This window comes from Lemur catta, chromosome 16 (genome assembly GCF_020740605.2).
Source record: "Lemur catta isolate mLemCat1 chromosome 16, mLemCat1.pri, whole genome shotgun sequence".
NCBI lineage: Eukaryota > Metazoa > Chordata > Mammalia > Primates > Lemuridae > Lemur > Lemur catta.
The window spans coordinates 26,784,770-26,801,793 of record NC_059143.1 but is presented as its reverse complement, the minus strand read 5'-3'; the positions used below and the strand labels follow the sequence as shown (position 1 = coordinate 26,801,793).

Here is a 17,024-nt window from a genome sequence, read left to right as displayed (position 1 = left end):
AAATACTTGTCACTTAATTCCAGTGTCTGGCTCATCTTGGTACTGGCATCTGTTAATTGTATTTTACCATTCAAGTTGTGACTGCCCTAGTCCTTGATATGATGCGTGATTTTCTATTGTATCCTGGACATTTTGGGCATTACAGAATTTAGATCCTATTTAATCTTCTCTTTTAGCAGGTAGTCACCCTTTTTAGGTGTAGCATACAGGTCTTTGTGGAACTAGATGTTCGGCTCCCCCTGCTGTTACCACCCCAGCAAAAATGTGGAGTCCCACTGCCTCACTGCAGATGAGTAGTGTGGAAGGTCAGTGCCACCATACTTTGGCCCCACTGGCATCTTCCCAGGGAAACTGGACTACCCACCCACGTTGCCTCATTGCCTTCAAGTGAAGGTGGAGGCTCAGCTCCCAATTAGTCCCTATGGACTCCGGGTCAGATTTTCCATTAGTGCTTGTCTAGGATAGGCCAAGTATTTAAGAGCCAGAAAGGTTTTCTATTCCATTGAGCAATCCTTTTCCCAATCCTTGGCTAGGGGAATAGGCTTTACTTGGGGCTTTATTACCATGTTGTTCACGTCCTGGGGTTCCTAGGCAGTCTGCTTTCCTCTTTCCATGTTTCCGAGTCCTCCTGTGATTGACTGTTCTGCTATTCCAAGGGCGTGGGTATACTGGTTGTGAGGGAGAGGACCCAGGAGGAATGGAGCTTCCCCATCTCGGCCAGACACCTCCTCATTCATTACTTTGCCTATAGTTTTGCGATACGCTACTATGTATGCTCTGGGCACCCAGCTAGGAAATGAGGACTCACAATGAGTAAGGGAGACATCCCCTTCCTCACAAAGCTGACATTCGAGTAGCGGCAGAGGACAATTACACAAGTAATCATGACAATGTGTAATGAATGCTACGATAAAGCTTCTCACACTAATGTCATAGAGCAACACATGAAACCAAGAAAAATTAAACCACACAACTGGAATATGTTAAGACTTTCTCAAATCCTACAAATTCATTTTTGGACATAATCATTAGAAATAAAATTGGGAATCCTTTCAGTTGTCCCTAAGGCTCCTTTGTGATTTAATTGACAACATTCTGAAAAGAGCTATTAAGACAGAGTTGCCCTGACTCCAACAGCTGCTAACGGTGCCTGTGAGCAGTGAGATATTTTAGGACCCAACAAGCTACGGCAAATAAACATGACCAAATCTCTTAAGAGCACTGGGGTAAAGCAGAAAAATAACTGTGAAGCCCCAATTCCTGATTCTATACACTTGGACGTTACCCACTTTTGGTAAAAAGTCAATGGTTCTTCACTGGGAACAGAGTCTCCATTTTTGGAAAGTTGTCCTTATTTGGAAGAATATTGGACAATCTGATCCAACAAAGTTCTGTGCCTAGCTTATTTTTATTAACCCAACCCGTTGATATGTTTCAGGCCTGCTAAATCCAGTTATGATGAATGATTCTTAAAGCTATTCTTAATAAATAAAACATGACGTAAGGCCACTCTGACCAAGAAGACTTACCCTACACCTTGTACTGTGACCATAATTCTATTAATGTGAATGATACTAGTAGAATTTGGGAAACTAACTGTAATCTGAATTTGACAGAAATTAAGTAAAATCAGTATATATAGCACCTAGTAACACACATATCTTCAAACCAAATGAAGACACAAGATTTTCAGTACAATAATTCCTAAGATGTAAACTTACAGTCCTTAGTCCTCCTTTTTCTACTGCATCATAGTGACCAGCAATATAGAGAATGAAACCTAGTAGTATATTCTAACCAGGAAAAACTCAAATAATAACTATTTTAGACTAGGCCACTGATTGACAGGTCTACTGGGAGACATTGTGGTTTCAATCATTCACTCAATTTTCATTCACTCATCCATGCCTCCAAGTCAAAGTATTCTTAATCTGGGAACTAACAAGTCATTCATGGCTCAGAGCACTAGCTGGCAGGCCTCTGTGGAGATTTCATGGTGCCCTTTGGGCCTGAGATGTAGGCTTAAGTGTGTCACCTGTACGTACCTTAATGAAGGGTGGCCCGTAAGACATGACTCCATGGGCATTGCAGAAGGTGGAATTCTACCACCCTGATAGCATACAAGTTGTGGGTAAGGAAAGCTAACCCTGTGGTGTCGCAGATCATTTACAATTCCTATAACCCTCCGTGGCACCCTCCCCCCCAAGTCCTTGGTGAGGTTCTTGTAGGCCAAACCTATAATCTAACATTCTATTGATCCCTAATTATTAAGTCTCCACCCACAGGAGAACTAAATGAATATTAAGTGTAATACCAAAAATATGTATTTCCATAAGGAAAAGCATGTATTCTGTAATAAATAATACTCATGAGCATAGTGCAGACTACTACTTAAATTATGTATATTCCAAATACAGCACATCAAGTGGACCTCAGCACACTGTGAATCACAACTTTTTGGAAGTACTCATTCAATTCATTCTAACAAACCTGTCCTGGTCTGAAATGTTCAGTCATAATGATTTAACACACTTCACTTAAAAAAATCTTTTAAATGAGATGATATAACATAGCTCTAAACTTAAATCAGAAACTGAGAAAAGCTGTACTTACTATTACTGACAACGAAACAACTAGAGGGAGATGAGTTTCTCTTTCAGGGCTTATTTTTCAGGAAGAGCCCTCATTACCTGGCCCTTCCTCCCCACTGTGGAAGTGATGAATGCCACAGCATGGCAGAGGGCTTGGGGGCCACCTTCCCATGGGGCAGGAGGCTCCTGGCTGACAGGGTGGCCACATTCCTCCTCCCGGACACTGGGTGACACAGTGGGCTAGTGGGTTGACCAGCAGGTCGCCTGAGAGGCCACCCTGCAGACAGGCTCCTAGCGAATCAGGCCCTGCACCCCAGGCTTCCCTGGAACATGCAGATTGAGACAAGGGGCTCCATTTACCAGTCGCCCTGTCCCCGGAGAGCTTGTCCTCCTTCTCCTCCCTCTCCAATGTGCTGCTGGAGGACGAGATGCTGGAGGCAGAGCAGTTGTCCCTCTCGTTCACCCCCTCGTTCTGCCTCTCTTTTTCACTGAGGGAGGCTCTTTCTTCTGGCTCCAACGCCTGCTCCACCTCACTCTCCACGCCCCCGTGGGCAGCAGCTATGTCCTGGCTGGCTTCATCAGCAACTTGTCCCGCCTCTGCCTCCGGTCCTGGTTCTGCCTCCGGTTCAGGCTTACGATGCCCGGCACTGGCTGGTGGAGACAACAATGGAGAACATGTTGACAACAGGGACTGCTCGGAAGTGTTAAGTGAGGCGTGAGAGTGAAGGTGAGGCCGATTTCTCTGTGCTGCTCTGTGGTTGGCAGAAGTCTAGAGATGGCCCCCAAGACTGCTGTCCCCTGGTTATTCTGCCAATCACTAATAGAGGTGTGGCTGTGAAGCAATTATACAGATGACATGGAAATCCCTTGTCAGTTCATATTAAGATAGGGAGATTAACCATGTGGGCGTGATCCAATCAGGCCAGTCTTTTAAAAGCAGAGTGCTTTTAAATTAACAGCATAAAAAGCGAGATTAATTAGAAACATGAGAAGGATCCGACACATCAGTGCTGGTTTTGAAGATGGAGGGGACCATGAGACAGGGAATGCGGGTGGCCTCTAACAGCTGAGAACCATCTCTGGCTAACAGCCAGTGAAGAACAGGGACTGCAGTTCTGCAAGCACAAGGAACTGGATTCTGCCAACACCCTGAATGAGGCCGGAGGTGGACTCTTCCCAGAATATCAGATAAGAAGAGCCCAGCCAGCCACAGCCTTGATTTCAGCCTTCGGACAGCCAACAGCCAGGGCTGAGAACCCAATTGAGCTGTGCTAAACTTCCGGCCTACAGAAACTGTAAGATAATAAATGGGGGTTCTTTCCAACAGCTATGTCTGTGGCAATTTGTTACACAGCAATAAAAAACTAATACATGGCCTTTGCCTCTAGAGGAAAAAAGAAACAAAATCCGTGGTGAATCAAGCTGATGAGCATGTAAGTAGCTTTGTGTTTTCCAAAATCAGTGACTAAGCCAATGAGATCAATCATCCTTTGCTTGGATTATGTTTGTTCATAATGTAAAGTTAGTTCAGATTTTGAAAGCATTTAGAATAATCACTCATGTAACAGGACTATTTGCAAAGCTATCAAGATTGGGGATCTGATGCTCCTACCGAGGTAAAATGCTCATGTTTGCACTCGTGATGCTCCAGAAAGCAGGGAAATGGTACAATCTGGCGAACACATGTTATTTGCTGAGCAAAACCCTCAGCTGTGAGCTGTGGAGGCACAGCACAATGACGGAGAATACACAGAATCTTGAGCCAGCTGCCACATGGGAAGACCAGAGAAGGATGGGTCACTCCTGAGAGTACTGTCCCAGGGCTGGGCAAAGCCACACTGCCAGAACATGTGCTTGAGCCCTAGGTAGACACTGCTCAAAGCAATACAGAATTCAGGCAGGGATTGCACATGGCAGAGGCTGGAAGGTTTCTGTCCAGACCCCACAAGAACATGCAGACCAGGGAGCTCTCTCTGTGGAGACATCCTGCGGGTTCAGGTAAGGGGCAGGACTGGTGACGGGGCATGCAGAGCTGACCCCACAGCAGGCTGGGCACTGACACTACTAAGGGGGAGAGAGATACTCGGGCCTCCCTGGACAGGGGGCCCAGTGGCCCTCAGCCTTCCCAGCAAGAAGTCATTCTGCCAGGACTCATGAGCCAGCACCCTCCGCCTCTCCTCTGTTCTCAGACTCTGAGGATGAGTCAGGGAGTTAGCCGGATGGGGAGGGAAGCCATGCGATGATAAAACACCAGCCTTTCCTTATGTTCCTGGGTAACTTCCAAACACCACAGGGAAGAAAAGCTCCTCTATGGGAATGTCCCCATGTGCTCTTCGGGTGGGAACTGGAGGTGGAGGAGTGAGGGCCTCTCCCGTGCTCACGTGCTATGGCTCTTCTGCTGGGGACTCTAGCCTAGTGCAGGAAGCTGCTTCCAGGGGAGACCGGAGGGCCTCTGCTGCCAAGTGGCCGCCCCTATGGAGAAGGTTTCAGGACCTGGTGACATGAGGGCAGAGTTTTCAGACAGAGACACATTGGCTGGCAGTAACACGAGGAAGCCAAAGGGCACAAAACCTTGAGCCTCTGTGCTCGGGAATGGGCATGCTGCAACTTTTCCTTAAAAGCAAAAACTGGGCTGGGTAACGGGAAAGAGTGAACGTGCCTCTCCCCAAAATTCCCTGTGGTACTGACGGAATTTTTATGGTAATTTCTTTTTCATCTGATAATAGAGTATTTAGCAAAGAGATACAAAACCCCATTAGTTTTACAAGCATGGCAAGAGCACAGCCTTAGTAATGGCAGTGTCATCATCTGGTTGACAAAAAGCACATGTTGTTGTACACATGTACTTCAGAGTAGCCACATCAAAATGGAAACGCGTTTCCAACGGCCTCGCATGTGGCACAGATCGAAGGTTTAGCTGGCGAGCATATGGCAAACACCAACCAGGGGTCCCTGCTGGTGGCTTCATCACGGACAAGGAGACAGGTCAGCTGGCTGCCAGGAGCCCGTCTCTTCGCCACCCCCAGGAGTCTGCGCAGACTCAGCAGGAGGGTCCGTGACTGACGGCTGCTTGCCTTCGGCCTGCGCGTGCGCACTGCGTGTTTCATGCCGCCGACCATACAGGTCTCTGACTGGTCAGGGGCCACCAGGACAGGTGTGGCAAGGGACATGCTAGCTCTGGAAAAGCCACACTTTCTTGGGAATAAATAGTATGTTTCATCCCAATAAAACAGGGCCGAACTTCATGGGATCAGACAATTAAATTTGTGATTCCAACTACTGGGATGGCGGTTTCTTTCTTTCTTCTTCTTTTTTTTTTTGCAATGGCTGGGGAGGTAGTCGTTGCCAAAACTGCCTCTGGCCTGAATGCATGACTCAGTGTCCACAGGGTCTGACTGCAAATCTGTGGTGTGTGAGGCCATCCTAATGACGAACAAATGAAATGCTAATCACATACATTCAAGTCAAGCCAAACAGCCAAAGTCCAGAGCAGAGCCCTTCTCTGCTGTCTTAGTCAAACGCAGGAACAAGGGCCAAAGGTGCCCGAGGGCCAAGACCTTGCCTTCCTCTCATGTCGAGAGCCCCCAGCGTGGCCAGCACCTGCCCACGACATTCTCACTCAGAAAGCACCCAGGACAGCCCAGAGACTCCACGGTCAATTCCAGAACACTTCCTCCTCCCCTTTCCCCTTCCCTTTAGTCAGGACCTCCCTCACCAACACCGTCCTCTACACACCACGGTTCTTTTTGAGTCACTGTCCCTAGGCCAGGCCTGCTGCCCTTTGGCAGAAATAAGGAAAAGTATCATTTACCCTCACTGAGTCCTCAGGAAACAGGAGAAATCATATAAATCTGTGGGAAAAGTCCTCAAGGGAACTAAGGTCTTTTTCGACACCTACAGATGAAAACAATGTTTGCAATTTCTCACTGTTAATAGTCCCAGAATTTAATGAGCCTTTCTCTGACTTAACATTGGTGTCAGTGGTGACAGCCACAGTGACACATAGGACAGAACCAGCTCTGTCATCACGGAGGTTACAGAGGAGCAGAGAAAAGAAATCTGAACGCCCTGCCTTCGGCTCTGCACAGCAAAGCGGCTGAGCCCTGCCACCAACCAACAGCACACGGAAATCTCAGGCTCTCAACTACCACAGGACACAGTAAAAAATACATATAGATATCATGGATCTTTTAAGATCAAAAGCATGGTGCAGTAGGAAGGCATGGCAAGGGTCTTTGGCAAGGCCTGAGAAGGGACGTAAGTCTCTGTGCCAAAATGACATCTCAGCAGAATCTCCAAGGGCAAAAAGAAGTTAAAACAGGAAAAAGTGGTCATGAGAATGTTCTGGCCAGAGGTAGGAGCACACATGGAGACCTGGAGCCCACGCGTGCTGGAAGAAATGAAAGATCTTTAGCATGACTGGAGCTCAGAGAGAGGAGACTGGCTGGCCATCTGGGGTTAGACTAATGTGCCTTGTGTGCCGAGGGAAGGACCTGGGACTTCACCCTGGGGGCAGTAATGGCCACTTCAGGTAGAGACAGGCCACGTTTCACCCTGTCTGAGATGAACCCTGCCGATGCCCCTTCCTTACCTCTACATCACAAGCAAACCAGGCTGCCCACTGGGAACAGCTCAGACATGCCTGCGAGCTATGGGGTGAGCAGCTCACCTAGTCCATGCGAAATAAACAGTAATCCGGGAACAAACCCTGCAGACAGAGACTGAGGACCAAGAGGTGAATGCCAGTCAAGCGAGCATAAGAGAAGATGAAAATGAATAAAAACACAGCACCACTGGAATAATGCATGGGTAAGGGTCTGAGACTCTAGACAGCAGGAAGACATTCCCCATCCCAGATACCAACTAGGGGAAGAACTGTGTCTACATCAGAGGGGAGGCAGGGAGTTCTGCAGGGCTGCTGGCTCCCTCTGAGGAGTGATTACTGAGCACTCCGCAGGAAGCACCTTCTGAAACCCCAAGACCTCTCTACAGTGAGGGGCTCTGCAATTGCCCTCAGGAAGCTGAGGCTGGGGGAGAACGGTGAAGGCTGTGCCCAGGTGGCCGAGCGGGGAGGGACAGGGCATGTGCCCCCAAGCCTGGAAGGCCCCTGCAGCACCATCTTCAGGGCAGGCTCAGAAGGACTGTAATAAACCAACCCTGCAGTTCAGGAGTGGCCAGGGCTCCCCACACTTGTCGACAACCACGTGGGACGGAGGAAGGACACAAAGATCTGACTGCATCTCCTGGGCTGTGCGAGGGAGGAAGGGAACTGCGAGAAGGGCTCGGGCCAGGTGCCCAGGATCCCTTTTCCGGGCGGTGGGCGCGAGTTTGGAAATGAACGGAGGACATGGCAAGGAATGCCTGGCAACATTAAGGGCGTCCAAAACTGGGATCTGTCTTCCTGGACCGCAGCCCGAGAGAGCAGACTGATGGGATCGCAGCATTGCCAGAATGCACTTAGCGAAGACCAGAAAAATGTATTTGGCCAGAACCTGTACTGACCCGATTCAGACGGGGTTTTAAATTAGATTTTAAGGTTGGAGTAGAGAAAATACAAAGGAGGAGGGGGAAAAAATCTAAACGATCTAAATGTAAAAAATCCTAAATAAAAGGATTTGGGAATGGATCATTTATGCAAAGCGGAAGTAGTATTTTATAATAGGAAGGAAGAGGTCCGCAGTACCCTCAGAAGGAAGTGACAGGGAATCGGGCCGTCACCATTCTGTGGGGGAAGAACCCATAACCAGAACACAGCCACTAAAAGGTATTCTCTGTCCCAAAGAAACAGATGTCACAGGAGAGAGAGGGGCTGGGGAGCCAGGGTGGGACCCATCGACAGGAGAACCCAGGCAAGGAGGGAAAAACTAAGTGATTTTTTAAGAGAATATAAAAGTCGGCCCCATCAGAGGGTGAACGTGACTGGTGCTTTCCTCGTGCAAATCACAAAACTGGGAGAGAAATGAGGAAAGAACCGGCCTGAGGATTCCAGCCAGCTCCTCCCTGGGCCAGGTCAGCAGGGCAGACTATCACCTGTATCGTCTTGGGCTTTTGGAGGGACAAAGAGAATGCCACCAACTCCTTATCTGGTCCTGAAAACCTTGCTGGACATCAGGCCCTGCCTGGCTTTAAGTAAATGAAGTAAAACTCAAAGTTACTATGTACCAAGTGCCTTCTACACACACTGCGCTAGGAATCATTCTGTTATCCTATTTAGTTCTCACAGCCACGATATGAAGTAAACATTTATGTCCCCATGTGGAAAAATGAGAAAACATGTTCAGAGAGGTTAAGCAACTTGCCCAGGACTACACAGCAGGCTGGCTACTCTCAGACTGCTCCTCAGGCCCATTCTCTGTGCTGCGTGGTGCCAGAGTTGGCTGAACTCCAGAGAGCACTGCCCACGCACTTGGCCTCCCTCTCACTCTCAGACGGGTCCACCCCTGGAGGGGCCAGCAAAGGCAAGAGGAAAGAGAGCGTTTATGCCCCTGTCACCGTTTGTCCCATGGTCTCCCTCTCCTGGCCACAGCCCTTACCAAGCCCCACTCACCATGTGTCTTTAGGATGCAGGTGGGAACAGCGTTTATAGCTGCCTGTTGCTGCCAGTCTCTAAGTGCTTCACACCCTTTGATGGTCCCTTGACCCTCCCCTCCCTCCTCACACCTTTGCAGACTGACCCTTCATCGAATGCCTTCAGTGACCCCCCTGGCCAACAGGACCTCTCCGATAAGCAGAGCTTGTGCCAACGGAGCTGGGATTTAAACCCAGAGTGGCCCGAGCGAAAAGCTCAGGCTGTTAATCACAGTGCTACACTGCGTGGTGGGTGACTTAAGCCATGGAGAAGTATATAATCATTCCTGAAATAATAAAAACCCAACAGACGGTGGGCATGAATGTTCTAACTCTGCTTTCATCCATGTCCCCGACAGCTGAGTCCAGAGTGGCCAATTAGACTCACTTCTCATGCAATTTTTCTTTGAAGAGATAAATTGCTGGTAGAAAGATCTGAACTTAATAAGTCTTTGGGTGGCTTCAGTGGATTTCAATCTGTGGTAGTGTCTTGATGACTTTGCCAGGACTTGGCTTCTGGCAGGTCTTATGAAACCAAGGGCTGGGCCAGCCAGTTCTATAATAGTCGCTCCAAACTGCGTAGAGCTTCCAGCGACCTCCCCAGTTCAGAGCTAATAACTAACACCATTGACTTTAGACTTGTGGTTTAATCACATAAAGCTGAAAAAGGTCCCAAGAGAAAATACTCACAACTTTGAAAATTCTTTAGGCTTTTGCCTTTGGTGTAAGGCCAGTTCTTGCTAAGCTGTTCACTCAGTCACTCTAGAGCAGGGTTTCTCAGCCTGGGTACCATGGATATTGCGGTAGGATGATTCCTTGTTGCGAGCAGCTGTCCCACTCATTGTAGATTTAGCAGCATCCTGGGCTTCCACTCACTAGAGGCCTATAAGCACCAGCCCCTGCCCTTCCTCTGGCCATGGTGACAACCAAAAATGCCTCCAGACACTGCTAAATGTCCCCTGGAGGGCAAAATTGCCCCAGTTGAGAATCACTGCTCTAAAGGAATAGTTTCATTTGGATGGGTACACACTTAGCTACTCATCTTTCCAAAAGAAAATACCTTGTCACCTGCAAAATACTGATTCAACAGATTAATGAATTTGTATGCCTTAAAAATTAAGCCCAGCTTGGTCCTCAAATTTCAGAGCTAGATTTTCCAAACAGGTTCAGGGCTAAGCCACTGCTTAAGAGGAAAACTACACATGGTCAAAATTACCTTCAAAAGTCCCTTTGGAAGGTGCCACTTTACAGATCCCATAACCACCCTCCACGGTTCCAACCAACCAAGGATTTCGTTTAGCTTCAGTGCAACTCAGTAAGTGGTACTGGGCTTGCATTCATGGGCTGCATTACCCTCAGATACAAATCTCTGAACTCTAAAAGTGACATTTGATGTAGCAATATTTTCATACTACAAGGGGCTCACTGGAGTCAGGAATGGCACAAGAAAAAAACAGATCCATGTTCCTTGTGCCATGCTCACTCAGGGACATGTACTTTACTTGCATGTTGGACAGGATTAAAAGCACTATTTAAATTATGGTTTCCACTGCCTCCTCTTGCCCCTCGGATTATGCTTCTAATTTATGTGTATAACTCTACTGTAGTATCATATAGGATAAAAAAAGAAGCCAGTTTCAGGTCCAATTATTCTAATATTGACCACATATATTGTGAATATTCTATTTTACATTATAAACAGAAAGTAAAAAGTAGTTTAAGATTATTGCATCATTTATTGCTGCATCATTATCTTGAACCTGAACCAAATGACCCAAAATACAAACTCTATGAAGAGTTACCTTTTCTTAAGATTAGAAGTTATGAAGACATATCTTTTCTAAAGTCAGATAGACAGGTCTTATGTTGGTTCAAAACAGTGTCAAGCAGGGTCCACTCAACTACTCATTTGTCCTTGCATGCCAGTAAGGCTAGTGGAGCTCCTGGGTTAACTAGATGCTCATTTCATTACAAGAACAAAATCACAGACAAGCCTTTCCTCAAGAATTACGACACTGGTTCCAAACTGGCAATCCCTTTCCACAGCCCCTCTAGCTCTTGTTGAGTAACAAACAGAAATATCAACGATGTCAAAAACAAACAAACAAAAAAAAACAGACAAAAAACCCCTCTTATTTTGGAAGGAATACATTAGCATTAAAAGAGACAGTCCTAAATAATAACACTTAGTAAATAAATTGAGCTTGAGTTTTTTTGTCAATTCATTTTTTCAAGCTTAGCAGGATATAGTTACTTTTATTAATAATTATAATAGATGGTCTAATGCGGCTAGTAGCAAAACCCATTTATTCAATAAGTATTTATTGAGATCTATCATGTTCTAGGCACAGGAAACTCAGAAATGGAAAAAATATCTTTCTTGAAATATTTTTCAGGCTAAAGTTGTCTTGCAAATCATAACCAAGAGATGGTATAAGACCAAAATGACTAACATCTAAAGGAAATATTAGCTCTTCTGCCAGTAGCCAGTAGGTTCTGACCCGGGAGCACTCACCCAAGGCTCCCACCCAGGGTGAAAGGCACCGACGTGTCACACAGCCAAGAGCCAGGTGCTCTGGGAGCACCTCCAGATGCAGCCAAGCTTCTTGATGCCAAGAGCCTGCTCCGGGAGGGGTCTCACAGCTCCTGATGCTCTTCTTGTTAAGTATGAACAAGCAAGCTAATTGCTGTTTAAAATTTGAATTTTTTGTTTGCATTACACAGAAATTAGGATACAACTTTGATAATAAAGATTGGTTAAAAACCATTATAATCTAATGTTGGGAAACAATGCTCTATGGATCTCCCATGTTTCTGCAGTCTTGCAAACAGAGACATTGATAGCCTTTGTTCTAGACTGTCTTTCCAAGTATGCGTGTGTATCAAATAGCCCTGGAAGACAGAAATAGTGCCTCTCTCCAGGGCAAAGGGCTGGTTGCTTTATTGTCCACTATAACAAACATAATGTCTTCCTCTGGGACAAAGGCAAGGCATGCTTACTGTCCATGACAAAAGATTTGGAGTCCCTAAGGCACAGGGTTCCTCTCCTCAGGTTCCTCACAACATGTGTGCAGGCATCACCCTGTGGGACCTAGGGCTTGGGGAAATGACACAAATGCTGATACTCTGGCTACTAGTATTGCTACAAGTAATAATGTCCTTTAGCTCTGACCCAGGAGTTTTGTGTCTTCTGCCAGCATCCCTGAAATTGTGGCAGGCTAATTTATTAGCTTTACAAGTAGGGTAAAGTCTCAGTCCAGTCCCTTCACAGTTCTTGACACCTAATAGCTGCCTAGGAAATCGTCCATATCGATCAGATAATGCCCCCTTTACCAACATTCCCAATGCCATTCTGTAGCTTCTCTTTACTTAAGGTTTACACTTTGTCTACTTCAGAAGGACTTGAGACTAATGTTTCAAAATATGGTACTGCAGACAACTGTTGGCTCTACAGGGAGAAAAAGGGAAAGTTTTGCCTTTATCCATTTTTTTTAGAGACTGAGACATGTCAAGGCAAAAAAAAAAAAAAACCTCCAGTGATTGACCAAGGCTCTCAGTAAAATCCCACAGCAGGTATAGCAGGTAGGGCCTTGGCCTTGGGTGGTGTTCCTGAGAAATTCTGTCCAACTGACTACATAGCATCAAGTAGCAGCAGTCAGGGAAGGTGGGGGTGGGGGGTAGGGCAGCCCTGAATCACAGAACCACAAGGAATCTAGTTTTCTGCCAATTCATGAAACACCGGATTGGAGGCGTCCAAAAGCTTTATGCAAGAGAACCAGCGTGCGGCGTTAGGCTGATGATTGATGATATTCCATTGCTACCATGCCAGCTGGAAATAGGATACCAGATGTTTCTGATTTCTGCCATGTGGATTAGGTAACCTAGGAGAGTACCTGCACCTGAAGGAGACTCAAAATATACGTGTTACACAACAAAGAGTGACAAAGATGCTCAGTCACTAGTAACAACGAAGACAGCCGAAATGATGAATGGGTCCCCACATGAAAAATGATTACTCATTTAAATAAACTGAACATTTCACGATATAACTATACATCTATACTTTATTTTCAGGTTTAAAGACCAGGAGGGTAGGAGAATTTTCACAGTTTCCAGCACTTTAAATGCTTGGATCTGTGGGAGGAAATATCAGTATACCAATTGTCCATAATTTCTGTAAATGCTGCCAGGTAAATGCTGGTGAGCAGGCCACGGCTATCCAGGCCATATTTTATATCTCCAGGGCCAAACAATGAGACATTTGGAAATAAGGAATCCATTTACAGGTAGGGAAAAAAAAAATCGCTGTTGAATGTATTTTTCCCTGACATAAAAATAATATAGCATGGCAACAATTTCAAATGCATCTCTAAAGTAGTATTTCTGCATGCAGTACAAAAAGTACTGAGCCAATGCTAATAAAAGATAATCTAGCCATTATGTTTGCTTTCATGGCTAGGTCAGTGGGTAAAAGATACTTGACAGCAGCTTCCTTCCACTGGAAAAGATCATTTCTGTCTACATGGCCTCAGGAGGGACTCCTGTATGAGGAATCCAGCAAAGAAGGAACATAGTTCTGGCTCTCCAGGGAAAGCAGTTCGACCCTGGGATACCCTGGAGGGACCATCAACATACGGTTTGCAGGTGAGCAGTTTTTCTCTACTTCATTTCCATGAAATGGGTTACCTGGATCTGACGCGTATTGGGATAAGAGGTTATGTGGCTACACTGACTTCACTTATGGGCCCACAGATTATTATTTTGTAATCCTCAGAGCAACTTTCTTAAGGATCATTATTGAAGAACTCTATCCCATCAAACACTGCCTTTTCTGATCAGTGAGAATAACTTCTTTGTTTTCAGAGTCATCTGTGAGTTTCTTAAAATAATGGGAAATAAGCTTATTAGGTAGATATTCTGATGTAACCCCAGAGCTCAGTGAAAATAAGGAAAGGATAGTGAAGCAGTGGACGTAGAACGATGCCCTTCCAGGTTTACCTGAACTGTCGGCTGACCGTCTCCATTAATTACAACACGGTGCAAATGAGAACACACGTGCATGTCTTTTCCTCGCTTGGGCATGGTGGCTTTACAAAGAGGGAAAATACTCAGACCATCACCACTAAGTCCATATTGGGACACACACCTGCTGAGCCAGAGGAAGGCCACATGGAAAAATAATCCAAGCACACACTGACTTGATGTGGGGGGGATCAGTGGCATCATGTGTAAGGAAGTTACAGCAGATTGAGCTGGAAGGGCTTGGACTGAAAGATTTCACTAGATGGCACATAATGCTATGAGTATGTTACCATTAGCCCTTCCTTTTCTGAAAATATGTTTTGTAAGGGGAAAGGAAAACAAGTTTCAAAAATTCTCCAGAATCTAACAAATCCATAAAAGGACCTTTAATCCTGAGGTATATAATATGATTTAATGACAAATATTAGTTTTTCCTTTAATTCTGAAAGGTAGATCACAATTTTTGCAGATACTGTGGAGAGAGTTGGCCAAGGGATGACATGGCGTTAATGTGAACACCACCACAAATGCTGGGGAACTGCAACCCCAGGATATGCAGCCAGGATGGGAGTTGAGACATCGGGTTCTACTCCCAGCACTGTGCCAGCAAGATCTGAAGCGAATCTTCCAATATATTTGGGCCTCAGTAAAATATAGATAATAACATCTCCCCTACCCACCCAGGTATATGGCAAGATATTAAACAGCAGCAGTTGGGAGCAAGGGGCAGAGCACTGCAAAAATGAGAAGTGTATTATGATCATTTGATCTCACAAGGAGAAAGAATGAAAAAGCATGTCAGTGCCTGGCACATTTGGACCACAGAATGCCAGGTGTTTGGTACAGGATAAACATCTGGATGTGTGATTATATTTTTTATTCTTCCCCCAGATGTCAGGATATTAGAAATGTCAGGGATAAGCAAAAAGTCACTTTGAACATTTAAAAATGGGACCTGGTCAAAAGAAAACACTATTAACTGGGTGCTAGCAGAATGTTTCAAAGAACAATAACAAACTGGGCTGAGAAAAGCCCTCCTGTCCTACCAGTTTTGCATTTCCGTCACAAGGGCAAAAGTCTCCAAAGCAGAAGGAAGCCCCAGCAGTTCTTTCTGAGGCCACCTCTTACAGCATTTCTTTCTATATGCTTATAATTTCTAATTTTATAAATCAGTTACACATTAGAACAAGGAAGTGATAGTACCTTCCTGGTTCCCACTGATTCAGACAACAATTATAAAGACTGAACATACGATGGACAGCTCTTCTAGACCCCACAGGAGCAGTGCTTTTCATTTTTTTCCCGGAAAAAAAGCAAACACCATCATATGATGCTATTTTATTAATTTGTAATTACATATAACTTCAAGTTCAGTATTCCTTTTTCAGATGCACATATCACTTACTGTGTGATTTTAGTCAAAGTTTCTCTCAGTCTGTATTAATCCCTTCCCTGAAGAGGAAAATGACACTTGCTATTATCTTTGTGAAAGCATACTGACAAAACGTGATACTTGCCCCACATCCACAGTGTGTATATACATAAAATGACTATTTTCTGTGTTCTTGAAGTTTAAAATATTCTGTATTTTTAATTGGATAGAATGGCCCCACATTCAACTGTAATTGGACTAAATACTTGAGGAACTGTCTTTTGTCACAAACGTCATGTGGATTAAAATTTGAGGACAAACAGTATTTAAAGACACTGACAATCCTCTCTCAGATTGAGGCTGTTCTGTATTTCACAGATTAGGCAATTATTCTGTAAGCCGCTAGAAGTATTAAAATACAATTCCTGGAGTTAAAAGTCCCAAGATTCAGCGCTGAACCACAACTTTGCAGGAGGATATTTTTCATATCGCCTCCGGAAATACCACAACGTAGATACAGCAGTGATAGCAGGAGGGGTTGAGGAAGCACACCACACAGCTTTTATAGAACAGTCTGTTTTCCTGATTCTCGGAGTCTCAATATTTTAAAACCGACATTACTCATCTGTGACTGAGCCATCTGCCCAGGACAGTCTTCCCTGGCTCTGGGACCAGGAGTAACTGGACGTCACGGAAAGCTATGGTGCAGCCAGCCTGCTCCTGCAGGATGAGCCGAGCCTTCGAATGCCAGCAAAGAACTGGACAGACAGTATCCATTACATCCAGTTCTGCTGAGGTCATGGAGTCCTGGCTTGTTTAAATTAAACTTTACGCCATATTTAGTTAAACCCTCCTAGAGTTAAAAGTTTAGTGTCTCTGCTGTCTTCAGTTGGCTAAGTCTACATCAGGCGTTAAGCCATAACACTCGACTAAAACAAACAGTGCTGGCAGGGGTGTTAATCAACATGCACCGTGCAAAGTCTGTGCCCGAGAACCATCCTCTGTGCTAATGTGCAAGACGATGACGGACCCACAACGTGCAGAACAGTCAGGAAAACGGCTGATGCTCAGAACTGCAGGGAACAATGTCATTGTTTGTCTCCCAATAACGCTACAGAATTTCTCCAGGGACAGCCTGTCTGTACATCAGCATGCACACACACTCACCCTCAACCACACGCCAGTAATTGTTACAATTTTAAGTTTTTTCCTTCTTTGACATTTAACTTCTATTTCCAGTAGAGCCACATTTTTATTTGCTTGCTTTAATTAACTTTATTCTCCTTCAGTTTAATTTAAACCAGACCAACAGTTGCTAGGGTAAGAACGTTCAAAAGTGGTCAATTTGTTGGGCAGATCCGCATATCCAAATTATAAAGTGAATACTCTGGTATTTAGGGTTCAATGTCAAAGCCAGTCTTATTATCTATACTCTTCCATTTCAATGATCATACATTGGTGACCTTTATGAA

General features: G+C 45.2%; 1 protein-coding gene across 13 annotated transcripts in view; it reads right to left on the bottom strand.

Moving 5' to 3' along the window:
* FHOD3 (formin homology 2 domain containing 3) overlaps positions 1 to 17,024 on the bottom strand; it is a 423,570-nt gene that overhangs the window by 55,152 nt on the left and 351,394 nt on the right. For all 13 annotated transcript variants that reach the window (XM_045527658.1, XM_045527665.1, XM_045527667.1 and 10 more), the window contains one exon: positions 2,952 to 3,242. In XM_045527658.1, the coding sequence (XP_045383614.1) occupies positions 2,952 to 3,242 (291 nt within the window). The remainder of the gene's footprint in view (positions 1 to 2,951; positions 3,243 to 17,024) is intronic.